Source organism: Crocuta crocuta, unplaced genomic scaffold, assembly GCF_008692635.1.
Source record: "Crocuta crocuta isolate KB4526 unplaced genomic scaffold, BGI_CrCroc_1.0 scaffold163, whole genome shotgun sequence".
NCBI classification, from domain to species: Eukaryota; Metazoa; Chordata; class Mammalia; order Carnivora; family Hyaenidae; genus Crocuta; species Crocuta crocuta.
In genome coordinates, this window is record NW_027529533.1 from 1,984,193 (window position 1) to 2,003,705 (window position 19,513).

Genomic DNA, 19,513 nt, shown 5'->3' on the forward strand with positions numbered 1-19,513 from the left:
GCCCACAACTGCATGTCTCTAGAAAGTATGAGTGCACCTCAGGAAGGGCTATCCAGAAGGAACCTAGTTCTCCCCCCTCTCTGGAAGGGGCACTCATAGGGAGCTTTCCCTTAACAGCATGCCCAGATACCCAGCTGTCTTTCTCACTTCACTATCGATAGGTGCAGAAAAGGGGATGTGGCTACTCTGTAGTTTCATTGTATAGACAGAACCATTTAAATGAAGAATTCATTCTTCTCTCTGGAACTACTTGGTTGAACCAGGTGAAATTGCCACTGTTCAGCTGTTTAATGTTTTTGATGGTGCCAAAACATATATTTCATCTGGTTCAGCCTATTGCATTTCCACTTTCAAAAGCCTGTACTGTAAACATGTATTTATTTCTGGCAGTTCTGAGATTTTACTTGCCAGCTACGTACATATCTAGTTGGTGGGTTAGGGGCTGGGAAGTGGGGAGTAATCTGAACTAGGACAGTTCTCTGTCACTTCCTTCCTTCACTCCCTCTCCTCCTCCCTCTCCCTTTTCTCCCCTCTTTCTCTCTCTTTCTCTCTCTCTCTCTATCTTTCCTTCCCTCCCTCTCTCCCTCCCTCTCTCTTTATTATAACCTAGAAAGAGGAACAGATGGGACAGTGTATACTGGTATCAATAGTATCAGTGTTTCCTGTGTGGCATTTCTAGGCAGAAGCATGTAAACATAGAAAGGAATATCTGAGTAGCAGATCAAAAGTAATGCAGATTAAATGCATGGGAAGAAAGTGTTTTATATTACCAGTTATGTGTTTGCATGTTTATAGGATGCAGTTTGAAATGAGGCTAATCGTTTCTCGGCCTTTTGGCTAAGATCAAGTGTGAAATGAGGCTAATCACTCTTTCCCATGTTAAATCCATAGGTCCCAGATAGCCGGTTTCCTTTCCTAGGGGTTCACTTCACACCAAGGATGGATGGCAGTATTTGGCTAGGGCCTAATGCAATTCTTGCCTTTAAACGAGAGGGCTACAAACCCTTTGACTTCAGTGCTAGAGATATTATGGATATCATTAGCAAGAGGTAACTTTATTTACTTAAGAAAGATTTTATATGCTTATATTTTTAAGGTGGGAAATTTTGTCTTTCTTGATAATTCTGTTTATTGAGTAAATCCTTTTATTTGTGATTAGTATGTTGATTTTTTTTTTTATTATTAATCTGGATTCAGAGCTTCCTGTAATGCACATAATGTTTTAACTACTTCAACAAACTCTGATGAACCAGGGTGGTGTCTTGATCAAAAAGAACAAGACCAAGAGCAAAACACATATCTGACAACCCAAATCTTATTTGGCTAATCTTCTAGTTGAGTTTGAAAAAAAGTTTCTTTCAAAATAAGTAGATGGCTTACTTTGATAAGATTATTTCCAACTAGTCACTATCATTTTGAAAACCACTGGAGAAATTGCTGATAACCAATGTTGTTTCCTTTTGTGGAAAACTAACAATAAATTGTGTTGACCTGTATGACAGATTCTTTATGGTTGTAAGAACTACTCAGTGAGGTACTTTGTTTGGTCCTTTTAATAGTGTTGCACTCTATTGTACAGAGTTTTACATCAAAAGCACTAGAAAGCTTATTAAGCTATACTATAGTCTCACCCTTCACTTATTCTGAAACAGAAGTGTTAGGGTGGGGCTTCCCAGCATGTGTGCTTGTAAAAATACATACACATTTATGTGGGCTCTGTAGAGTCTTGCTTGAGGATCTGGAGTATTTTACCTCTGGCTGACTAAAGAAAAGTAGGGCAGATATTCCACTTGCTTAATGGCTCTGATTTAAAGATCTGTTAATGCCTTTTAGGTGTGGTTTTGAAAGCACATAACATTTGCATTAGAAAACCTTGCTGTTACAACATAGATGGAGCAAGAGTGTATTATGCTAAGCAAAATAAGTTAGAGAAAGACAAATATCACATCGTATGATTTCACTCATATGTGAAATTTAAGAAACAAAACAGATGAACATAGGGGAAAGGAAGGAAAAATAAGATAAAAAGAGAGAGGGAGGCAAACCATAAGAGTCTCTTAAATACAGAGACAAACTGAGGGCTGCTGGAGGGGATGTGGGTGGGAGGATGGGCTGAATGGGTGATGGACTTTAAGAAGGGCACTTGTTGTGATGAGCACTGGGTGTCATATGTAAGTGATGGATCACTGGGTTCTATTCCTGAAACCAACACTGCACTATGTATTGACTTCCTTGAATTATAATTTAAAAAAAGAAAAGAAAACTTTGCTGTTGGCAGGCTTCATAGAATCCAGTCTGAAACCAGCATCCCCTGGGAATTTAAGTTTGGAAGGTATTCCTTTGATGAAGTTGCCTTATATTGGCCAAAAGTTGATTTTCTTTTAATATGTGTTTTTTTCTGACTTTGCTTATATTTCTGTGATGCCACCCCATAAAAATCTCATAGTTGTAATGATGTTTTATAGTAATAAGGAATTCCTTTCTGTCATAAAAATTTTAAATGTTTTGCTTTCAGTGGCTTGCTTAAACTGGTGTTCCAGAATTTTTCCTATGGAGTTAATGAAATGTATAAAGCCTGTTTTCTCAGTGCAACAGTGAAGCACCTTCAGAAGTTTATCCCTGAAATTACTGTCAGTGATATACTTCGGTAAGGAAAAGCTACGAGGATTGCAAATACAGTCATGACCTATGTGAATCTGTCAGGTGGTTCTGACTTGGTGGTTTGTAAGCACACTTTCAAAATCAACATACTCACTGAGTCTTTGTGTGTCCTCTCTTTCCCAGCAAGTTGTTGAATTCCCTTTGTATCGCAGGCATCGGGCCTTGCTGTTTCGTACCCCTTAGTACCTGAACTAGATTCGTTTATAATTTTCTAGACCACTTTACAGCCTTAAACTCAAACCTCCACTGCAGCTGTATCGTGATGCCACCTTTGCCTTCATGTCTAGGTATCACGATAAAAATATCTTGCCTGAAATAAAAATATCTTGCCTGAAATTTCTTAATCTCCCTGGCTACTTACTCTTATCATTGCAAAGCTATTCGATTTTAATTCTGTATAAGATCATTCATCACCATATTAACTGATTGGGTAATAAACACATAAAACATTACATCTTGATTACATTTTATAATCTGTTAGACATATTCCTATACATGACATCTTACCTGCTTCCTCTCTTCCTCTTTTGTTCTTTCTTGGGCCCTACTCTACTCAGGGACTCTAGTTGAAGGTCAGAAGTGGGAAGAGTGTGGTAATAGCCCGAGTCCTGGTGCAACAGGGGATGTGGGGCCAAGGAAGGATAACTTAAAAAGGAAGGATAACTTTTTTCTCAAAGATAAAAGGTTCTCTGGACTTGAGCTGCACATTGTCCTAAATGCCACCCAGGCCTATTTGCTTTTTCTGTTTGGTGATATTTTAGGGTGTTCACCTTTTCCCTGACCAAGGCCTAATCAGCAGTGTACTTTGAAGTACTCTCTCTGTGACTCCATCCCTCCATGAAACTCAAGGGCACTGAATGTCTGTCTTCTCAGTAACAGCTGCTGACCTTGCCAGGGAAGAGAGCAGTAATCGTGTCAGCTGTCTCCCTTAGGGGAGCTGAGTGTCATGGTCTAAATCTGACACTAATGTATCATTCTTGGACCAGCCTCTTTGAATTCTTAGAAGAACTTAAAACCCAGCTAATGTTTTTACTCTTACCTCTCTTCTACTTACCTCCTGAAATGGCAGGGATAAAAATACCAAGGCTGTCTTTTCTTTCACTCACCTATAAAAAAAAAAAGGCTTTTGTGTTTTCAGTGGTCTACAGACTTGTTATGTTTTATATCTGAAAATAGATTAGTCAAATCTAGTATCTGTTACTGCTATTAATATTCCTTGAATAACACAATAGATGGACATCGTGAATTCTGTATATAAACAGTTGCAGTGAATTCAGTACCCATATTCTATTACCACCCTTTCATAGAAGCCTGGGGAAAACTTTTTAGACCAGTGGGTTTCATATGGTAGAACTGGGTTTTAGTGACTATTCCTGTCTCTGCATGTAAGGGTGTGAATTTCATTTTCCAGTTTCATTAGTGTGTAGTAGAAAAGGACACACAGCACTATAGACAGGTTACATTTAGGGACAAATTCAGCCCAATCAGAGAGTTTCCCTTTGAAGACAGAGAAACTGAACACATTCAGCGATTCCATGTACTCTTCCTTAATTCCTGTAGCTATTAAAAGAAGGAAATTTGGGGTGCCTGAGTGGCTCAGTCCGGTAACTGTCAGACTTCGGCTCAGTTCATGATCTCACAGCTGGTGTATTCGAGGCCCCACATCGGGCTCTGTGCTCAGAGCTTGGAGCTTGCTTCGGATTCTGTGTCTCCCTCTCTCTCTACCCCTCCCCCACTCACACTCTGTCTCTCTCTGTCTCTCAAAAATGAATAAACGTTAAAAATTTTTAATGAAAAATAAAAATAAATTTTAAAAAGGTAAATCCAGCTTGTTCAGATCCTGCTTCAAACTAGCCATTTCTCCCTCTCTCACTTTAAACAAATTAGAGAGAGTGACAATCAGGGTAATTTCACCACAGATGGAATATTACTGATAAAAAGCAATTAATTAGTTTTGAATTATTATTTTTAAGAATCCTTTTATTTTTATAGTTTTTTAATGTTTATTTGTTTTGAAAGAGACTGTGTGCTCGCAAGCAGATTCTGAGCTGTCAGCACAGAACCCAGCATAGGAGCCCGAGCTCACAAACTGTGAGATTATGACCTGAGCTAAAATCAAGTCAGATGCTTAACCAGCTGAGCCACTCAGGCACCCCTTTAAGAATCTTTTTAAAAGAAATGAAGTGAAATGATATGCTATCTGTGATTTGCTTTAAAATAATCCAGTGAGGAGAGGTGGACACTGAGTGGAGATGTAGATGAAATTACATTTTGAAATTACATCATTATGCTGTTCATTTTACTTTTGTATGTGTTTTAAAATATCCATTAAAAAAAAAAAGTGCTCCAAGGATGGTAATACTTCTGGAGCACTGGGTAGGAGCAAATGTAAAACCTCTGTGGAGGAACATGACTTCAACCCATCCTGTATAGTATTCCCCCAGATAACGTCCTGCTGAACAGGATACCATCAAATATTACAAAGCACCATAAGTGAGAATAAGAGGATAGAATAAATATCAGAATTAAACCCCTAATAACTTTGGGTAATAGTAATGTTAGAAACCATAAAGTAACCCAGTGAATTTAAATGATTACTAGTCATATCAGAAACCACAAAATAATCCAGTGAATTAAAAACAAAAAGGAATAGAAAACATGAAAAAGAATAAAATATCCTCCCTCCTTCCCCACCAAATCTGGGAAAATTTGGAAACCAACTAATTAGAATTTATAGAAGAGAAAAATATACTTCTTAAATTTTAAAACTAGACAGTTGGTTAGGCCTACCTTAAGAGAAAATTAAGTTGAAAGGTAAATCTGAAGAACTTAGAGAATATTGCAAGATAAAGGTGCATGACGTAGACATTAAAGGAGAAGAAAATGCGAAGATTCCAGACTATATCTCTTAGGATTACCAGAGAAATTGAAAAGAGGCAACACTTTGCAGAGATGTATTTGAGAAATTCCTAGAATTGACAAAAAGACATAAAATTCACAGGATGCACAGTGAATCCCATCTCAATAAGTGAAATGAAATACAAGAATGGAAATAGATCATATAACTTATGATTTAGTACAGGAGGCAAAAAGAATAGAGAATATTCAGTAAGCCAAGAAATGAGATAAGAAAAACTCAGAAAAAAATGAGGTTAAATAGCATAAAATAATATAGTAGAAATCAAACATATCAGTGATTATAGTAAATAAAAGTGTACTTATTAAGACAGAAATTGTCACATTGGATTAAAAAAATGTATCTACGTGCTAGACAAATTAGTTATTAGAAGAAAGATAAGTACTGGGTCATTTCAGATAAAATACCCTCTAAGGCAAAAATTGTTAGAGATAAAGAGGGTCACTATAAACGCATTGCATATAACAGAGATATGAAATCCAGAGACTAAAAATGGACCTAACTGCAAGCAGAAATCAACAAATCCACAATCGTGGTAGATGATTTTAAGACATGTCTATTGATAGAAGGTTAGATCAAGCAGATAAAATATTAGAAGATTTGAATAACACAATGTAAATGATTGAATGAATGTATAGAACTCCCCAAGCCCCGTTACAAACTGCTTGTGTTAGTCAGGCCCTCAGAAAATATTTGTAGAGACTCAAAAAGTTGTAATGCCTAAATCAAGTTCTCAACAAAATTTAAAAAACTGGGCATAGAGAAACCATGTACACTTGTGGCAATCCAGCTAGGGTGAGGATTAGTAACAAAAACACCCCTCCCTCGTGTTTGGAAATTAAGAGTAGTTTACTTTCCCCATACAATATGCTCATGTGAACTTATATTTTTAGATTAACAGTAGATCCCATGGTGAGTTTTATAAAATACTAAATTGTCCTATTTGGAATTGATCAAAGACGTCAATTGTAGTCTTTCATAACTCTTTTCCAGCTCACAGGATAATGCCTGCCACAGAACAATAAAGCAAGAAATCTAGCACTTTTCAGATGAAGGAATGTCATTAGTTACATATTCATTTTTTTAATTAAGAAATCGTTTTAAGTTTATTTATTTTGAGAGATTGAGAGCAGGAGAGGCGCAAGGAGAGAGGGAAAGAGAGAACACCCAGCAGGCTCTGGGCTGCCAGAGTTGAACCTGATGTGGGGCTTGATCTCACAAACCATGAGATTCTCACCTGAGCTGAAATCAAGAGTTGGACACTTAACTAAGCTACCTAGGCACCCATAAATTGTTTTTTATTTTAGAGAGTGAGAGGGGCACCTGAGTGCCTCAGTCAGTTAAGTGTCCAACTTTGGCTCCAGTCATGATCTCGCAGTTCATGAGTTCAAGCTCCGCATCAGGCTGTGTGCTGACAGCCCAGAGCCTGGAGCCTGTTTCAGATTCTGTGTCTCCCTCCCTCTCTCTGCTCTTCTCCTACTCGTGCTCTATCTCTCTCCATCTCAAAAAACTAATAAACATTAAAAAGAAATTTTTGTTTAGAGAGAGAGAATAGTATGCATGAATGGGAAAGGGGTAGAGGGAGAGAGAGAGAATCTTAAGCAGACTTGACACAGCACAGTGCCCAGTGCGGCACTCAGTCCCACGTCCTTGGGATCGTGACTAGAGCCAAAATCAAGAGTGGGACACTTAACCAACTGAACCACCAAGGTGCCCCTCATATTCACCTTTTGTTTCTAGACATATTTAAGGTTCTAGAATTTATATTCCCATTAAATTTAGCTACAAATAGATCAAATTAAATGGGTACAAATAGCACTAAACAATTAAATGTAGCTGAATTGACAAATATTAAATTTGTTATATTGTTCTGTCAGCTATTAAGATAGAATTTTAAAGAATTAGAAGTTAAAAATTAAGTTTCTAGCCTTATTGAGTACTTACTATGCACAAGGCACAAATCTAGGGGACACTGAAAAAGATAATTGGTGAAATGAAAAGTATGAGACACATTTGTAAATAGTTAATCAGTATTGACTTATTTTTGTTTAGAAGGGAAAGTTAGGGGAATGTACCAACTAAACCTCTATAGGAGAGGAAAGTTTTATTTTCTTCACTCAATAGCAATGGCTGGTCATGTCATTCTGTGTCCCTACATGTTGGCCTTCTGCCAGATAAAAGGAGTGGGACAAGAAAACTCATGGAGGTGCTCTTAACAGCAACAGCAGCATTGTTCAGAAAAAGAGGGGCAAATGCTGCTTTGATGGGTTGCAATGAGCTACAAATACAGAAGGTACAAATTGGAGTGTATGCCGTTTGATAACATGGTGTGTCAGCTGATATGTCTCTTTAAGACATCTTAGCATCAGTCCAGTTCATTTTATGTTCTGTGTGTTGTATCTGATACTTACTTTGAAATATTTACACCTCAAAACTCCCCTGCCTAGATTCCTTGCAGGCTTCTGTAAGGAATATTTACCTTTATTATAGAATCTTTCACCCTTGTTGTAATTCTTATTTACCTCTCTACAAATGAATAGGATAGCTCTATGACTTCAGACAGGTTATTTAATCTCTCTGTTTCTTTGCTGTTAAATATATACTTGTATCAGCCTCTTACAGTTGTGAGAATTAGAATTCTTAGTACAGAAAGAGCACTTAGTAAATAACATATTATTATTATCATTGTCTTACTATCATTAGAGGGCAGTGATCTTCTATTGTTCTTTCTGTCTTCCTCAAGTATTTATCTTCAATGGCCCAAATCATTAAAAATGTTTAATATGGTTGCCTGGTTTCTTGAGTCTCGGTGGTGTATATAAGACAGCTATTTTCTTTCTCTTTTTTAAAAATTACTATTTTCTTTTAAGTAAGTTCTGTACCCAATGTGGAGCTTGAACTCCCAACCCTGAGATCAAGAGTTTCATGCTTTACCAAGTGAGCTAGCTAGGCACCCCTAAAGCACCTGTTTTCAAACTGTGTTTTCTGAACAGTTTCAAGGGAGGTACTCTTTTTTTTTTTTTTTAAGGTTAAGTTGGATTTATTTTCATTTGTAGGAGAACCCTTTTTTTATATATAGTTTATTTTTGAGACAGAGAGACAGAACATGAGCGGGGGAGGGGCAGAGAGAGGGAGACAGAGACTCTGAAGCAGGCTTCAGGCTCTGAGCTGTCGGCAGAGAGCCTGATGCAGGGCTCGAACCTACAAACCTGGAGATCATGACCTGAGCCGAAGTCAGACACTTAACCGACTGAGCCACCCAGGCACCCCTGTAAGAGAACCCTTTTGCAACAAGTTTATTCAATTATCCTAAAAATGGTGACATTCTTTTAAACTATTATTTTAGAAGCAGCGGTTACATGGAATATTGAAATCAACCTAAAAATATCCCTAGTTAACTTTATTATTCTGCATATAAGCATGATAAAAGATTAGGATAGTCTTCACATTTCCAAGCAGAATACAATTTAAAGAGCTTGATCTTACCAAACTCCTAAAAACAGCCATTTGATTTTTTTAAATATTTATTTATTTTTAAGAGAGAGAGAACGTGAGCAGGGGAGGGGCAGAGAGAGAAGGAAACAGGATCTGAACCAGGCTCTGTGCTGACAGCAGAGAGCCCAATGTGGGGCTTTAACTCACGAACTTGAGCTGAAGTCGGACTCAACCAATTGAGCCTCCCAGGTGCCCCAGAATAGCCATTTGAGAGTAAAGCAGCAGAGCGTTTCGTCACCCCAGTGAAGTGTGGGTTTCATTACATGCACCAATAAACCTATGTGGCTAACTTCTGCATTCCACTTTTACAGAATTTATTTTATACTTGTTGTACCAAATGGCATTTTAAAAACACTGACATATAAACTCCATAATAAGATAAAGCAAGGACAGAAGTGAGAAGTGTTTATCAGAAACAGGATACACCATCACTTAATAGTCTTCAAACAATATTGCACTTAAACTTTCATAATTTTGACAGTGTGCTCTTGGAACAATCTGCAGACAGCTCATTTTGACAGAAAAAGAGCACCTTTAAGCAGACATGACTGTCCTAAATTGTTTATGAGGGAAGAATGTTACAAACATTGCTTACATTAGCGGTACCGGTGGAGCTGGAGAGGATTGCACCTTCTCCACACCGGGTGGCCAGAACCATGGACAGTGTGGGGGAACTTGTGACCCTCTCCAAGGCTGCGTTCTTGGCCTGCAGACATCAGCCCTTGCATCCCCCTTTGCTTGTGCAGTGGTTTGGTGATCCAGTGGGTGTCAGGGTTTCTTCTGATAGCTTTATGGAATGGATCAATGAGGAATTTGAATGTGGAATCTTCACGAACCCAGTAAGAATTTAGGATTCTCAGAGTCCCACAGTAGCATCCAGCTCGCTCATGTGCAGCAGACTGAAGGCTTCCAGTAAACTTTTAGCTGCTTAGCACCATGATGGACAGGCTTGCCCTAGGTCACACACTTAGGAACTGGGAGTTTACAGCTACCACATGATACACGAATCTGATATATGACCTAACCTTTCTTGGCCTTGTACAAGGGAGGTACTTTTGGACTCAAAAATATTCTATTCAGATTTCATCTGTAAATCTTAACTATTTAAAAAAAAAAAAACGCTAATATTTGAACTCAAGTGTTATAAAGCAGAACTTTGAGTAGTACAGCCTCTTACTGTATTAACATGCTGACAAGTTAATTCATTTTTGTGCTTTTTCTATCATCTCTGTTTAACTAATTGAAGGTTATCCTGGTAGTGAAGGCTAAACTATTGAAAATAGAAACAAATTACAAAAAGAACTTGTTGACACTTGCAAATATTTTTCTCCATAAATTTTAATTTATACTCAACAAAATGAAAAAATAAATAGAATCCTGTAGCAGATATTTAGGAATGCAACTGACATATATAACTCCTACGTCTGTTGCTTCGTGTTAGTCAGAAGAGACTTACTTATTCCCATTGATTTTTAAAATAAATTCATCTTATAAATCCAAATTAAAAATGCATCTGTTCTAATTAAATGTGGGTTTATCTGCTATTTTGGGGAAAACCAAATATTTATAAGTAACTTACCATTTGTGTATTCATTTGATAAGCATTTATTGACACTGTTATGTGGCAGGCATTATGCTCTAGGCTAAGGACATATTTGACAGGCTACCAAACTGATAGCCTTTGGCTAAACACAAACCTATTGGGTTTCCACATAATTGTGCCTTTAAAAGAATAAAGACTTTATTGCTTTAAGAATACTCTGAAACCACTGATCTGTGAAGTGTCCTATCTCTTTTAGTCACTTGACTACCACTCTTGCTTTTGCAGAGGTCCAGCTGGAGTAAGAGCCCAAGCTCTGGATAGAGATGGAAATCTGGTAGAAGATTTTGTATTTGATGGAGGAGTTGGGGATATTGGAAATCGCATTCTTCATGTGAGAAATGCACCTTCCCCTGCTGCTACTTCTTCTCTTGCAATTTCTGGAATGATTGCAGATGAAGTACAACAAAGATTTAAATTGTAAATAATATAAGGAGCTCAGTATGCATTTTAATTACCACAGTCAGCAACAAGAATATACTAATTGTATTCTTTAAGGAAAATGACTTGAAAATCTCATCATTGGGTATCTCATTTAGATAACAACTGAATTGTTAGAATGCTGTAACATAGAAAAATAATTTTTTAAAGTCCATGCTCCTTTGTGAATAAAGAAGCAAGGTACAGTTGTGTCTGTACTGAATCCCTGACTGTTATTGACCTCTCCTCCCCGGCCATGATCTGGAGATTTGACTTTTAGAATTTCCGGAAACGATGGCACAAAAAATTGATTATTCCCTTAACGTTTTGTCTTTATAATATCTAAGCTTTTTCTTTCTCTCCTAGATGAGAAAATATAGTATATTGTAGGTTGCAAACCTCCTTTCCATTTTGAAGAGTCAAAGGAAAGCTCACATTATTTAGAGCAACAGTATTTGTATTTGGGAACTTAAAGTTCTTGATTTAAAGAAAATATATGAAATTTCACATTTTTAAGTGGTTTGAATAAGATTCTATCTTAGCTATAATAATTTGTAAGAAATAACTTTGCAGAAGAAGTGCAAACTCTTTATTATTCCCAGTTTTTTTATAACCGACTTAGTGTAGGGTTCCCATTAACTCCAAACACTACACTATGAATGGTATTGCCTACTCTTTAGTTTTCTGTGGTTGAGAAACCAAAAGAACTTAGAACTGATAGGTTTTTATGTGAGCAGTTTTAGAATCCTGACACTGATATACAGAGCTCTGTAATTTTAAAAATTTACCTCTATATCTGTTTTTCATTCACACCGGGTTTCTCAAACATTAGGCAAGATCACTAATTTTATTCATGCCTACTTGGTTTTCAGGGATCCTATGAACTTTTATGAGGTTATTTCTTCATTTTGGGGAAATACCTAACTTTGAGGCATTCACTTTTGTAAACCGCAAAAGTGCCTTACATTCAGGTGTACTTCATGAGTATTTAAATTGTTGCCCAGTGCCAATAGTGTATGCTGTATATATGTACGTGGTATCTGTTGAAATGATTCTTGCAATTCAGAAGGTTGGAAAATAGAAGTATAAATGAATTTATGGCAGCCTACTGATTGGGGAACCTTTATTACAGCACCAATTAGGCGAGACATTTTCATCCATTCCCTATACATACTCTCTCAGGATTAACCTTCCGCTCTTCATTCTTTCCTCTTATCTCCTCAAATCTGTGCGATAGATGAATAAGAAGGATGTGCATTTTGACTGAAAGAAAAAACTTCTGTTTTCTTCCTTTTCACTTCAAGCCTCAGTGATTACATTGTTTGAGCTACCTCAACCATTAATTTGAAAGGCTACATCATCAACTCATGTTCAAGAAGTAGCACATCCCAGGTAAAGACTAGGCAATTATTTGACACTTGGGATGAACGTATTGCAAGCATTTAGAAACCATTCACAGAAGAAATTAGCTCTAATGGTTCTTGATAACAACTGATTCCTCCAAGAAATGTGACACACAGCAATTTTTCTGTTCCATTACAAGACTATTAACAGATGGAAAGTTTTACAATTTTCTATTTCATAAACAGTGAGATCACATATATACTAAGCTGTGAAAGACTGAAATTACAAAAATAACTGTCCTCATTAAAGCAGCCCTCATTCCATTTGAGCCTATACTATACCCAAAAAAATGTAAGTGAAAAAAATTATTGAAAGTGTTTTGAATGTGCAGGTTATCTGTTTGTAAAACATTTTATATTTATATCAATAGGGTTTTGTTGTGTAATACTGATATAATATTTAAAAGTTTTGTGTATTTCTGAGATAAGAAAATGTAAATCAATATTAAAATATTTTAATGAGTCTTTGTGTTGTAAACATAATTTTTAGTTTCATAAAACTGATTGAAGTAAATTTTTGTGTGTAAACATGAACTATCATAGCTTTAAATAGCAGCCAACCCTAAAAAAATGAAAACCTATATTTGCATTTAATATCAAAATGAGGTTTATATTTTAGAAAGTAGAGCACTTTGCCATTAACAAAAATGGCTTTCCACTTGGTAGTGGTGGCAGTATCTGGCTGACCTCAGTGTCAGCACCACCGGGGAACATTGTTTCTGTTCCATAGCAGAATGTATATATAACACATAAACACACAGTGCTTTGCAGGAGGTGGAGGGGACAGTAAATCAATCAAACTGGAATTTCATAAATAATTAGTTTCTCTTAGGAAGACATTCTGGTATGCTATCTCTTACATGGGGTTGGGTTTCTGGGCATAAGCTTCACATAAGGGTGATAGGGCAAATGATCTGAGAGCCTGCTCCAACTTCTCGCCAGCAGGCAGACTGTAAAAGGACCACAGTTAGCTATAGCAACAAACCATGAAAATGAATGACAATGACATTTATTGTTTCCTTTGGCATTGCTTTGGTTTGCTTCTGACTGGCAGCACTTGTAGCTTGAAATATATTGAGGAAGTAGGAGAAAGTAAATGGGAAAAATGTTGAGTAAGTCCTTCTTGAAAATGTTTTTTAGTGGGAGAATATTAGTGTTAAAAATTTCACTGCCTTTCAACCGATGGAATGGGAAAAAATAGTTGCCAATGATATATCGGATAAAGGGCTAGTATCCAAAATCTATAAGGAACTCACCAAACTCCACACCCGAAAAACAAATAATCCACTGAAGAAATGGGCAGAACACATGAATACACTTTTCTAAAGAAGACCTCCAGATGGCCAACAGACACCTGAAACGATGCTCAACGTCACTCATCATCAGGGAAATACAAATCAAAACCACACTGAGATACCACCTCACGCCAGAGTGGCTAAAATGAACAAATCAGGAGGCTATAGATGCTGGCAAGAAATGTGGAGAAATAGGAACCCTCTTACACTGTTGGGAATACAAACTGGTGCAGCCAACCTGGAAAACAGTGTGGAGGGTCCTCAAAGAATTAAAAATAGAACTACCCTATGACCCAGCAATACTGCTAGGAATTTACCCAAGGGATACAGGAGTGCTGATGCACATGTACCCCGGTGTTTATAGCAGCACTGTCAACAATAGCCAAATGATGGAAAGAGCCTAAATGTCCATTAACTGACCAATGGATAAAGAAGATGTGGCTTATATATACAATGGAATACTACATGGCAATGAGAAAGAATGAAATCTGGCCATTTGCAGCAACATGGATACAACTGGAGGATATTATGCTAAGTGAAATAAGTCAGGCAGAGAAAGACAGATACCATATGTTTTCACTCATATGTGGATCTTGAGAAACTTAACAGATGACCACCGGGGAAGGGAAGGGAGAAGAAGTTACAGAGAGGGAGGAAGGCAAACCACAAGAGACAAAGACAGAACAAACTGCGGGTTGATGAGGGGATGGGGAGAGGGGAAAGTGGGCGATGGGCATTAAGGAGGGCACTTGTTGGAATGAGCACTGGGTGTTGTATGGAAACCAATTTGACAATAAGTTATATTAAAAAATAAAAGAATAAAAGGCTTTTGTCAATAAATAAAATAAGATGGAATAAAATTTTCACTGCCTTTTAAACTTTGACATGTGCTTAGATTATTCAAGTTATCTCCGAAAAGCCATTCTAAATTCTGAAAAGACAAAATTAGTACTTCTCAAATAATTAATATAGTATATTAATTGTAACTGAAATTTATGATCAAGTATAGTATCAGTGTGTTTAATACTCAATTTTTTAATGTTTTATTTATTTCTGAAAGAGAGACAGCGTGAGCAGGGGAGGGTCAGAGAGAGAGAGAGGGACATTCAGAATCTGAAACAGGCTCCAGGCTCTGAGCTAGCTGTCAGCACAGAGCCCGACACGGGGCTCGAACCCACGAACTACAAGATCATGACCTGAGCCGAAGTTGGACGCTTAACCGACTGAGCCACCCAGGCGCCCCTTAATACTCCCAATTTTTAAAAAAGATTTTGTTCTTAAGTAATCTCTACACTCAATGTGGGGCTTGAACTCAAAATCCCGAGATCAAGAGTAACATGCTTTACTGACTAAGCCAGCCAGGTGCCCCTAATACTTCTTTTTTTTTTTTTCATTTTTTTAATTGTTTTTATTTATTTCTGAGAGAGAGAGGCAGCGTGAGCAGGGGAGGGTCAGAGAAAGAGGGAGATACAGAATCCCTAAGCAGACTCCAGGCTCTGAGCTAGCTGTCAGCTGAGAGCCCGACGCCGGGCTTGAACCCACAGAACTGTGAGATCATAACCTGAGCCAAAGTCGGACGCTTAGCCGACTAAGCCACCCAGGCGCCCGGAATATTTCTATTTTTTAACACTTAAAGCAAGTGTTTATAATGAGGTTGGACATTTTTATATTTTAAAAATGTTTTTTAATTAATCAATGTTTTGAATAAATACATTCATATGGTTGAAAATTCAAAATGCCCCAAAATGTACAACGTAAACAAATCTCTCCTTCAAGCCACCCAGTTCACATTCATGAGGCCACAAAATTGTATCTCTTGTGCAGCCTTACAGAGATATTATACATAATAAAATATTGCCTCCATTTCTTTTTACACAAGGGGTAGCATACTCTGCATACTAGATTATACACCCTGCTCGTTTCACTTTGCACTGTCTCTTTGATAATGTTCAAGTGGCCTGAACACAGCGGCCTGGTTCTTTTCAAATTATTGTATAACTTCCATTCTGTGAATTTACCATTATTTGTTGAACCAATCCCTTATACCTACTGACGGGTATTTTTGCTGAGACAGTACTGCAATCAGTAACTTTGTGTTAAGTCATTTCACATACGAGTAAGTATACCAAAAGGACATATTCTTAGAATTTGTTTGGTCAAAGGGTATGTGCCTTTGCAACTTTGATAGTGTCAAGTTGCCTAAGAGGTTGAACCAATTTAAGCTCTCACTAGTAATATATTAGAGCATCTGTTTCTTCATATTCTCACCAACATATATATCATCAAACTTTTGGATCTGTGAGGCTATTCTAATAGGTAAAAAAGTAACAGTATAATTTAAATTTTTTGTAATATGAGTGAAGTTGAACATGCGTAATAAGTTTAAGAGACATATTTCCTCTTCTGGGAGCCATTTTTTCATATTTGTTATCCTTTTCCCCCTTAAGTTTTGTTCTTATTAATTTGTAGGAACTCCTTTAGATATTAGGGAAATAAACTCCGTAGAAAATGATTTGCAAATATTTTTTCCAGTTTGTCATCTGGCTTACCTTGTAATGGTTTTTGTTTTTGCATCACATTTTTTTTAAAATGTTTTTTATTTATTTGTAGGAGAGAGAGAGAGAGAGAGACAGCGTGAGCAGGGGAGGGTCAGAGAGAGAGGGAGTCACAGACTGAAACAGGCTCCAGGCTCTGAGCTGGCAGTCAGCACAGAGCCCGACGCGGGGCTCGAACCCACGAACAGCGAGATCATGACCTAAGCGAAAGTCGGTCGCTCAATCAACTAAGCCACCCAGGCGCCCCTTGCATCACATTTTTAAAAACTGGATTTACCAATCTTCTAGATTTTATATCATAGGAGAAAGGTCTTTTGTACTCCGAAATTATAAACAAATTATTTTATGGTTTTAATTTTTTACATTGAAGTCTTTGATACTTAATGGAATTTATCCTAGTGTAGTGTGTGAGGTATGCATCCAACATTTTTTTTTTTCTAGATGGCCCATTTGTCTGGTTGGGATTTTTACAGGAATCATTCTTGAGTTATCCCCCTCATGCAGGTGGATCACATTTTCTGTTTGCCTAGCTCAGAGATCATAGCTCAGATACCTGTAAAGACTAAGCAGGTTACATAAAAGGGTGAAGAGTGCCAGGTAGGGAGTATAGCCAACTGGAAACAGGATGGCGTACTTTTCTTAAGAGGGCAGCCACTACCCACTGCCTGCTTGCTGATTATTCCTTTGCAGGAATGCAGCAGCGCCCAGTGTTGCTGGATTTTTGTCGGGAAGCTGGAAATCCATTTTTATATGAAATCTCTTTATTTAAAAATATTAACCATTTTAACATTTAAATATAGGTTTGGGTAAACAAAATGTGTCTTCAGGCCAAATTTGGCTCAGAGAAGGCTTCCAATATCCTTGGCCAAGAATGAAACTTCCTACTGACAACTTTACTCTCCTGTAAGAAAATACAATCACAGTCTCGTTGACAGCTTAGTAGTTTACAGCCGGAGTTCTGAAAGGAGAAAGGTAAAAACTGTCTGTGTAAGCCAAAGTCTTTGCCGTCACTGATTGGAAAAGTAATTGGAGGGGCGCCTGGGTGGCTCAGTCGGTTAAGTGTCCTACTTCGGCTCAGGTCACGATCTCCAGGTTACAGGGTTCGGGCCCCACGTCGGGCTCTGTGCTGACAGCTCAGAGCCTGAAGCCTGCTTCGGATTCTGTGTCTCCCTCTCTCTCTGACCCTCCCCTGCTCACGTTCTCTCTTGCTCTCTCTCAGAAATAAATAAAACATTAAAAAATTTAAAAAAAAGTAATTGGTGAAATACAAGAATTTCACTATCCTACCTTTTATCCGAAGTACATGGGAATGTGGATGTGACTTTATTAGAAGAAACTCGTGATTCCGTGGGTACTTGGATTAGAAAAACGAATTTTCTAACTCTGCCTTTCTGATTTTTGTCAAATGACGAAATGAGGTGTGTTTGGTACGAGGATAATTGTTGAGTTACTGATCTTGGAACTGAAGTATAGCATGAACTTCCACCCCACCCCCACCCTGTTCGCTCTTTCTCTCCCTCACTGGTGGCTGACCCCACCGCGTGCTGAGGGCTTTCCGTGTCTCATCTTTCAATTCGAAAAGCATCACTCTATGAAAGTTAACTATCTCGTACATACAGAATAGCACACATACGTTAAACATCTTGTCCAGCCCGAATGTCCCTTTCTCTCCCCATCCTGAATTGCTTCCCGTGACTGTAGTCCTCGAAGAGTGGCACCGAGTCAGGATTGTCTTGGGAAGGTCAGGAGAAGGGAGCGTTCGTGTTAGGCACAGTAAGTTGGGGAGTCTATCCGGCCCCCAGCAAATCCCCAGTACAGGCCGACTCGCACGGCCGAGCCCTCTCGCCTCTGCAACTCCTCCACCGGCCGGCGCCTCTGCCGGCTCTGCGGCGCGCATGCTCCGTGCGGGGCTTCTCCGCCGACCCGGGATAATGAGCGCCGGGCGGAGGGGGCGGGCCGAGAGGCGACTGCTGGGGCCCGGAGCTCGGCGGCGGCCCCGGGGCGCTGTGCGCGGCAGCTGAAGGGGCGGCGGCGGCGGCGGCCAGCGCNCGAGGAGCCTCCCGGGAAGCGGGCCAGCCCCGCCGGGAAAGGAGGCCGCCGTCTCGGTCGCAGCTGGGGATCGCCGGGGCTCTCGGGCCGCCGCGCTTCCTCTGCGGACGCAGCGNGGGGGGCTCCCGGTTGCCTGTTGCATCCAAAGGGACGTTTTCTCAAGTTCTTGCCTGGCCCCGGAAGGAAGGTTTTGTTATGATCATAAAAATGGATTTCATGTTGCAGTCATTTTGTCAGGCAACTTCCGCCGTTGGCCAATTTGTTGTCCTCAGGCTGGATTGGGGCAGGAGAAAGTCCCGCTGGTGTTTACCTCGTTTCTAAAGCAAAAGTTCATTTCCAGACCCGGTAATTACTTTTAACCAGGTTCTTTGGGGGGTGTACCCCTAGGCATTTTGCTTGTCATGGGTGTCCACTCACTCACGAGGCAGTACTGTTTTGTAATATGGATGTGTTTCACGTGTGAAATGTCAGTGAGCCGTAATTCTTAAGGCGAATTTAAAGTGCCTTCTCACTTCCTGTCCCAAGTGTCCTACCTGTTTACGAGAGATTGCCCCTATAAAATTCGGTGTTTCTTCACTGGGCGCAATTTAGAACTTGGAGTCATTTTAAGGAGGCAAATAAGGCGCAGCTCATAAAAATCAATGTTTCAAGTTTGGGTGTATGTTACCTGAGTGCATCTCCACTATAGGTGATGTCCGTCTTCGTTTGTGAAATTAGATAGTGATCCCACTGTCGTTTTAAAAATAAACCTTTTTGTGAAGTGAGACAAGAGACTGCAGGATTAGACAGCATGCCTGCTGAAGTTGGGCTTCCATTGCCATTCACGTAGGTTTAGCCCCTTCCTCATTTTGTGCGAAATAACCCAGAATAAATTTCAAAATAATAAAGAAAAAATAAGCATTAACTTAAAAGACTGCACTTGGAAAATAAATCTTCGTACAACACACGTTTCTGTAATCGAGAGGAAGAGGCATATTTTAAAAGGAAAAACATTTTCCACCTGCATTCAGTTTTAGATTTTTTTCCACTGTTTTCATAATTCTTACAAGGAGATACTGCCTCCCTTGGGCCAAACACCAAGTCAGTCTTTGGAGAGAAACTTGGTGGAGGTAACCGGC

The 19,513-nt window shown here is 38.8% G+C and overlaps 1 protein-coding gene across 1 annotated transcript in view; it reads left to right on the forward strand.

Moving 5' to 3' along the window:
- Positions 1 to 14,675, forward strand: part of L2HGDH (L-2-hydroxyglutarate dehydrogenase) — a 41,244-nt gene extending 26,569 nt beyond the window's left edge. Inside the window, exons 8-10 of the mRNA XM_077761266.1 lie at positions 892 to 1,049; positions 2,516 to 2,647; positions 10,902 to 14,675. Of these exons, the coding sequence (XP_077617392.1) occupies positions 892 to 1,049; positions 2,516 to 2,647; positions 10,902 to 11,097 (486 nt within the window). The 3' untranslated portion in view covers positions 11,098 to 14,675. The remainder of the gene's footprint in view (positions 1 to 891; positions 1,050 to 2,515; positions 2,648 to 10,901) is intronic.
- Positions 14,676 to 19,513: the final 4,838 nt, after the last annotated feature.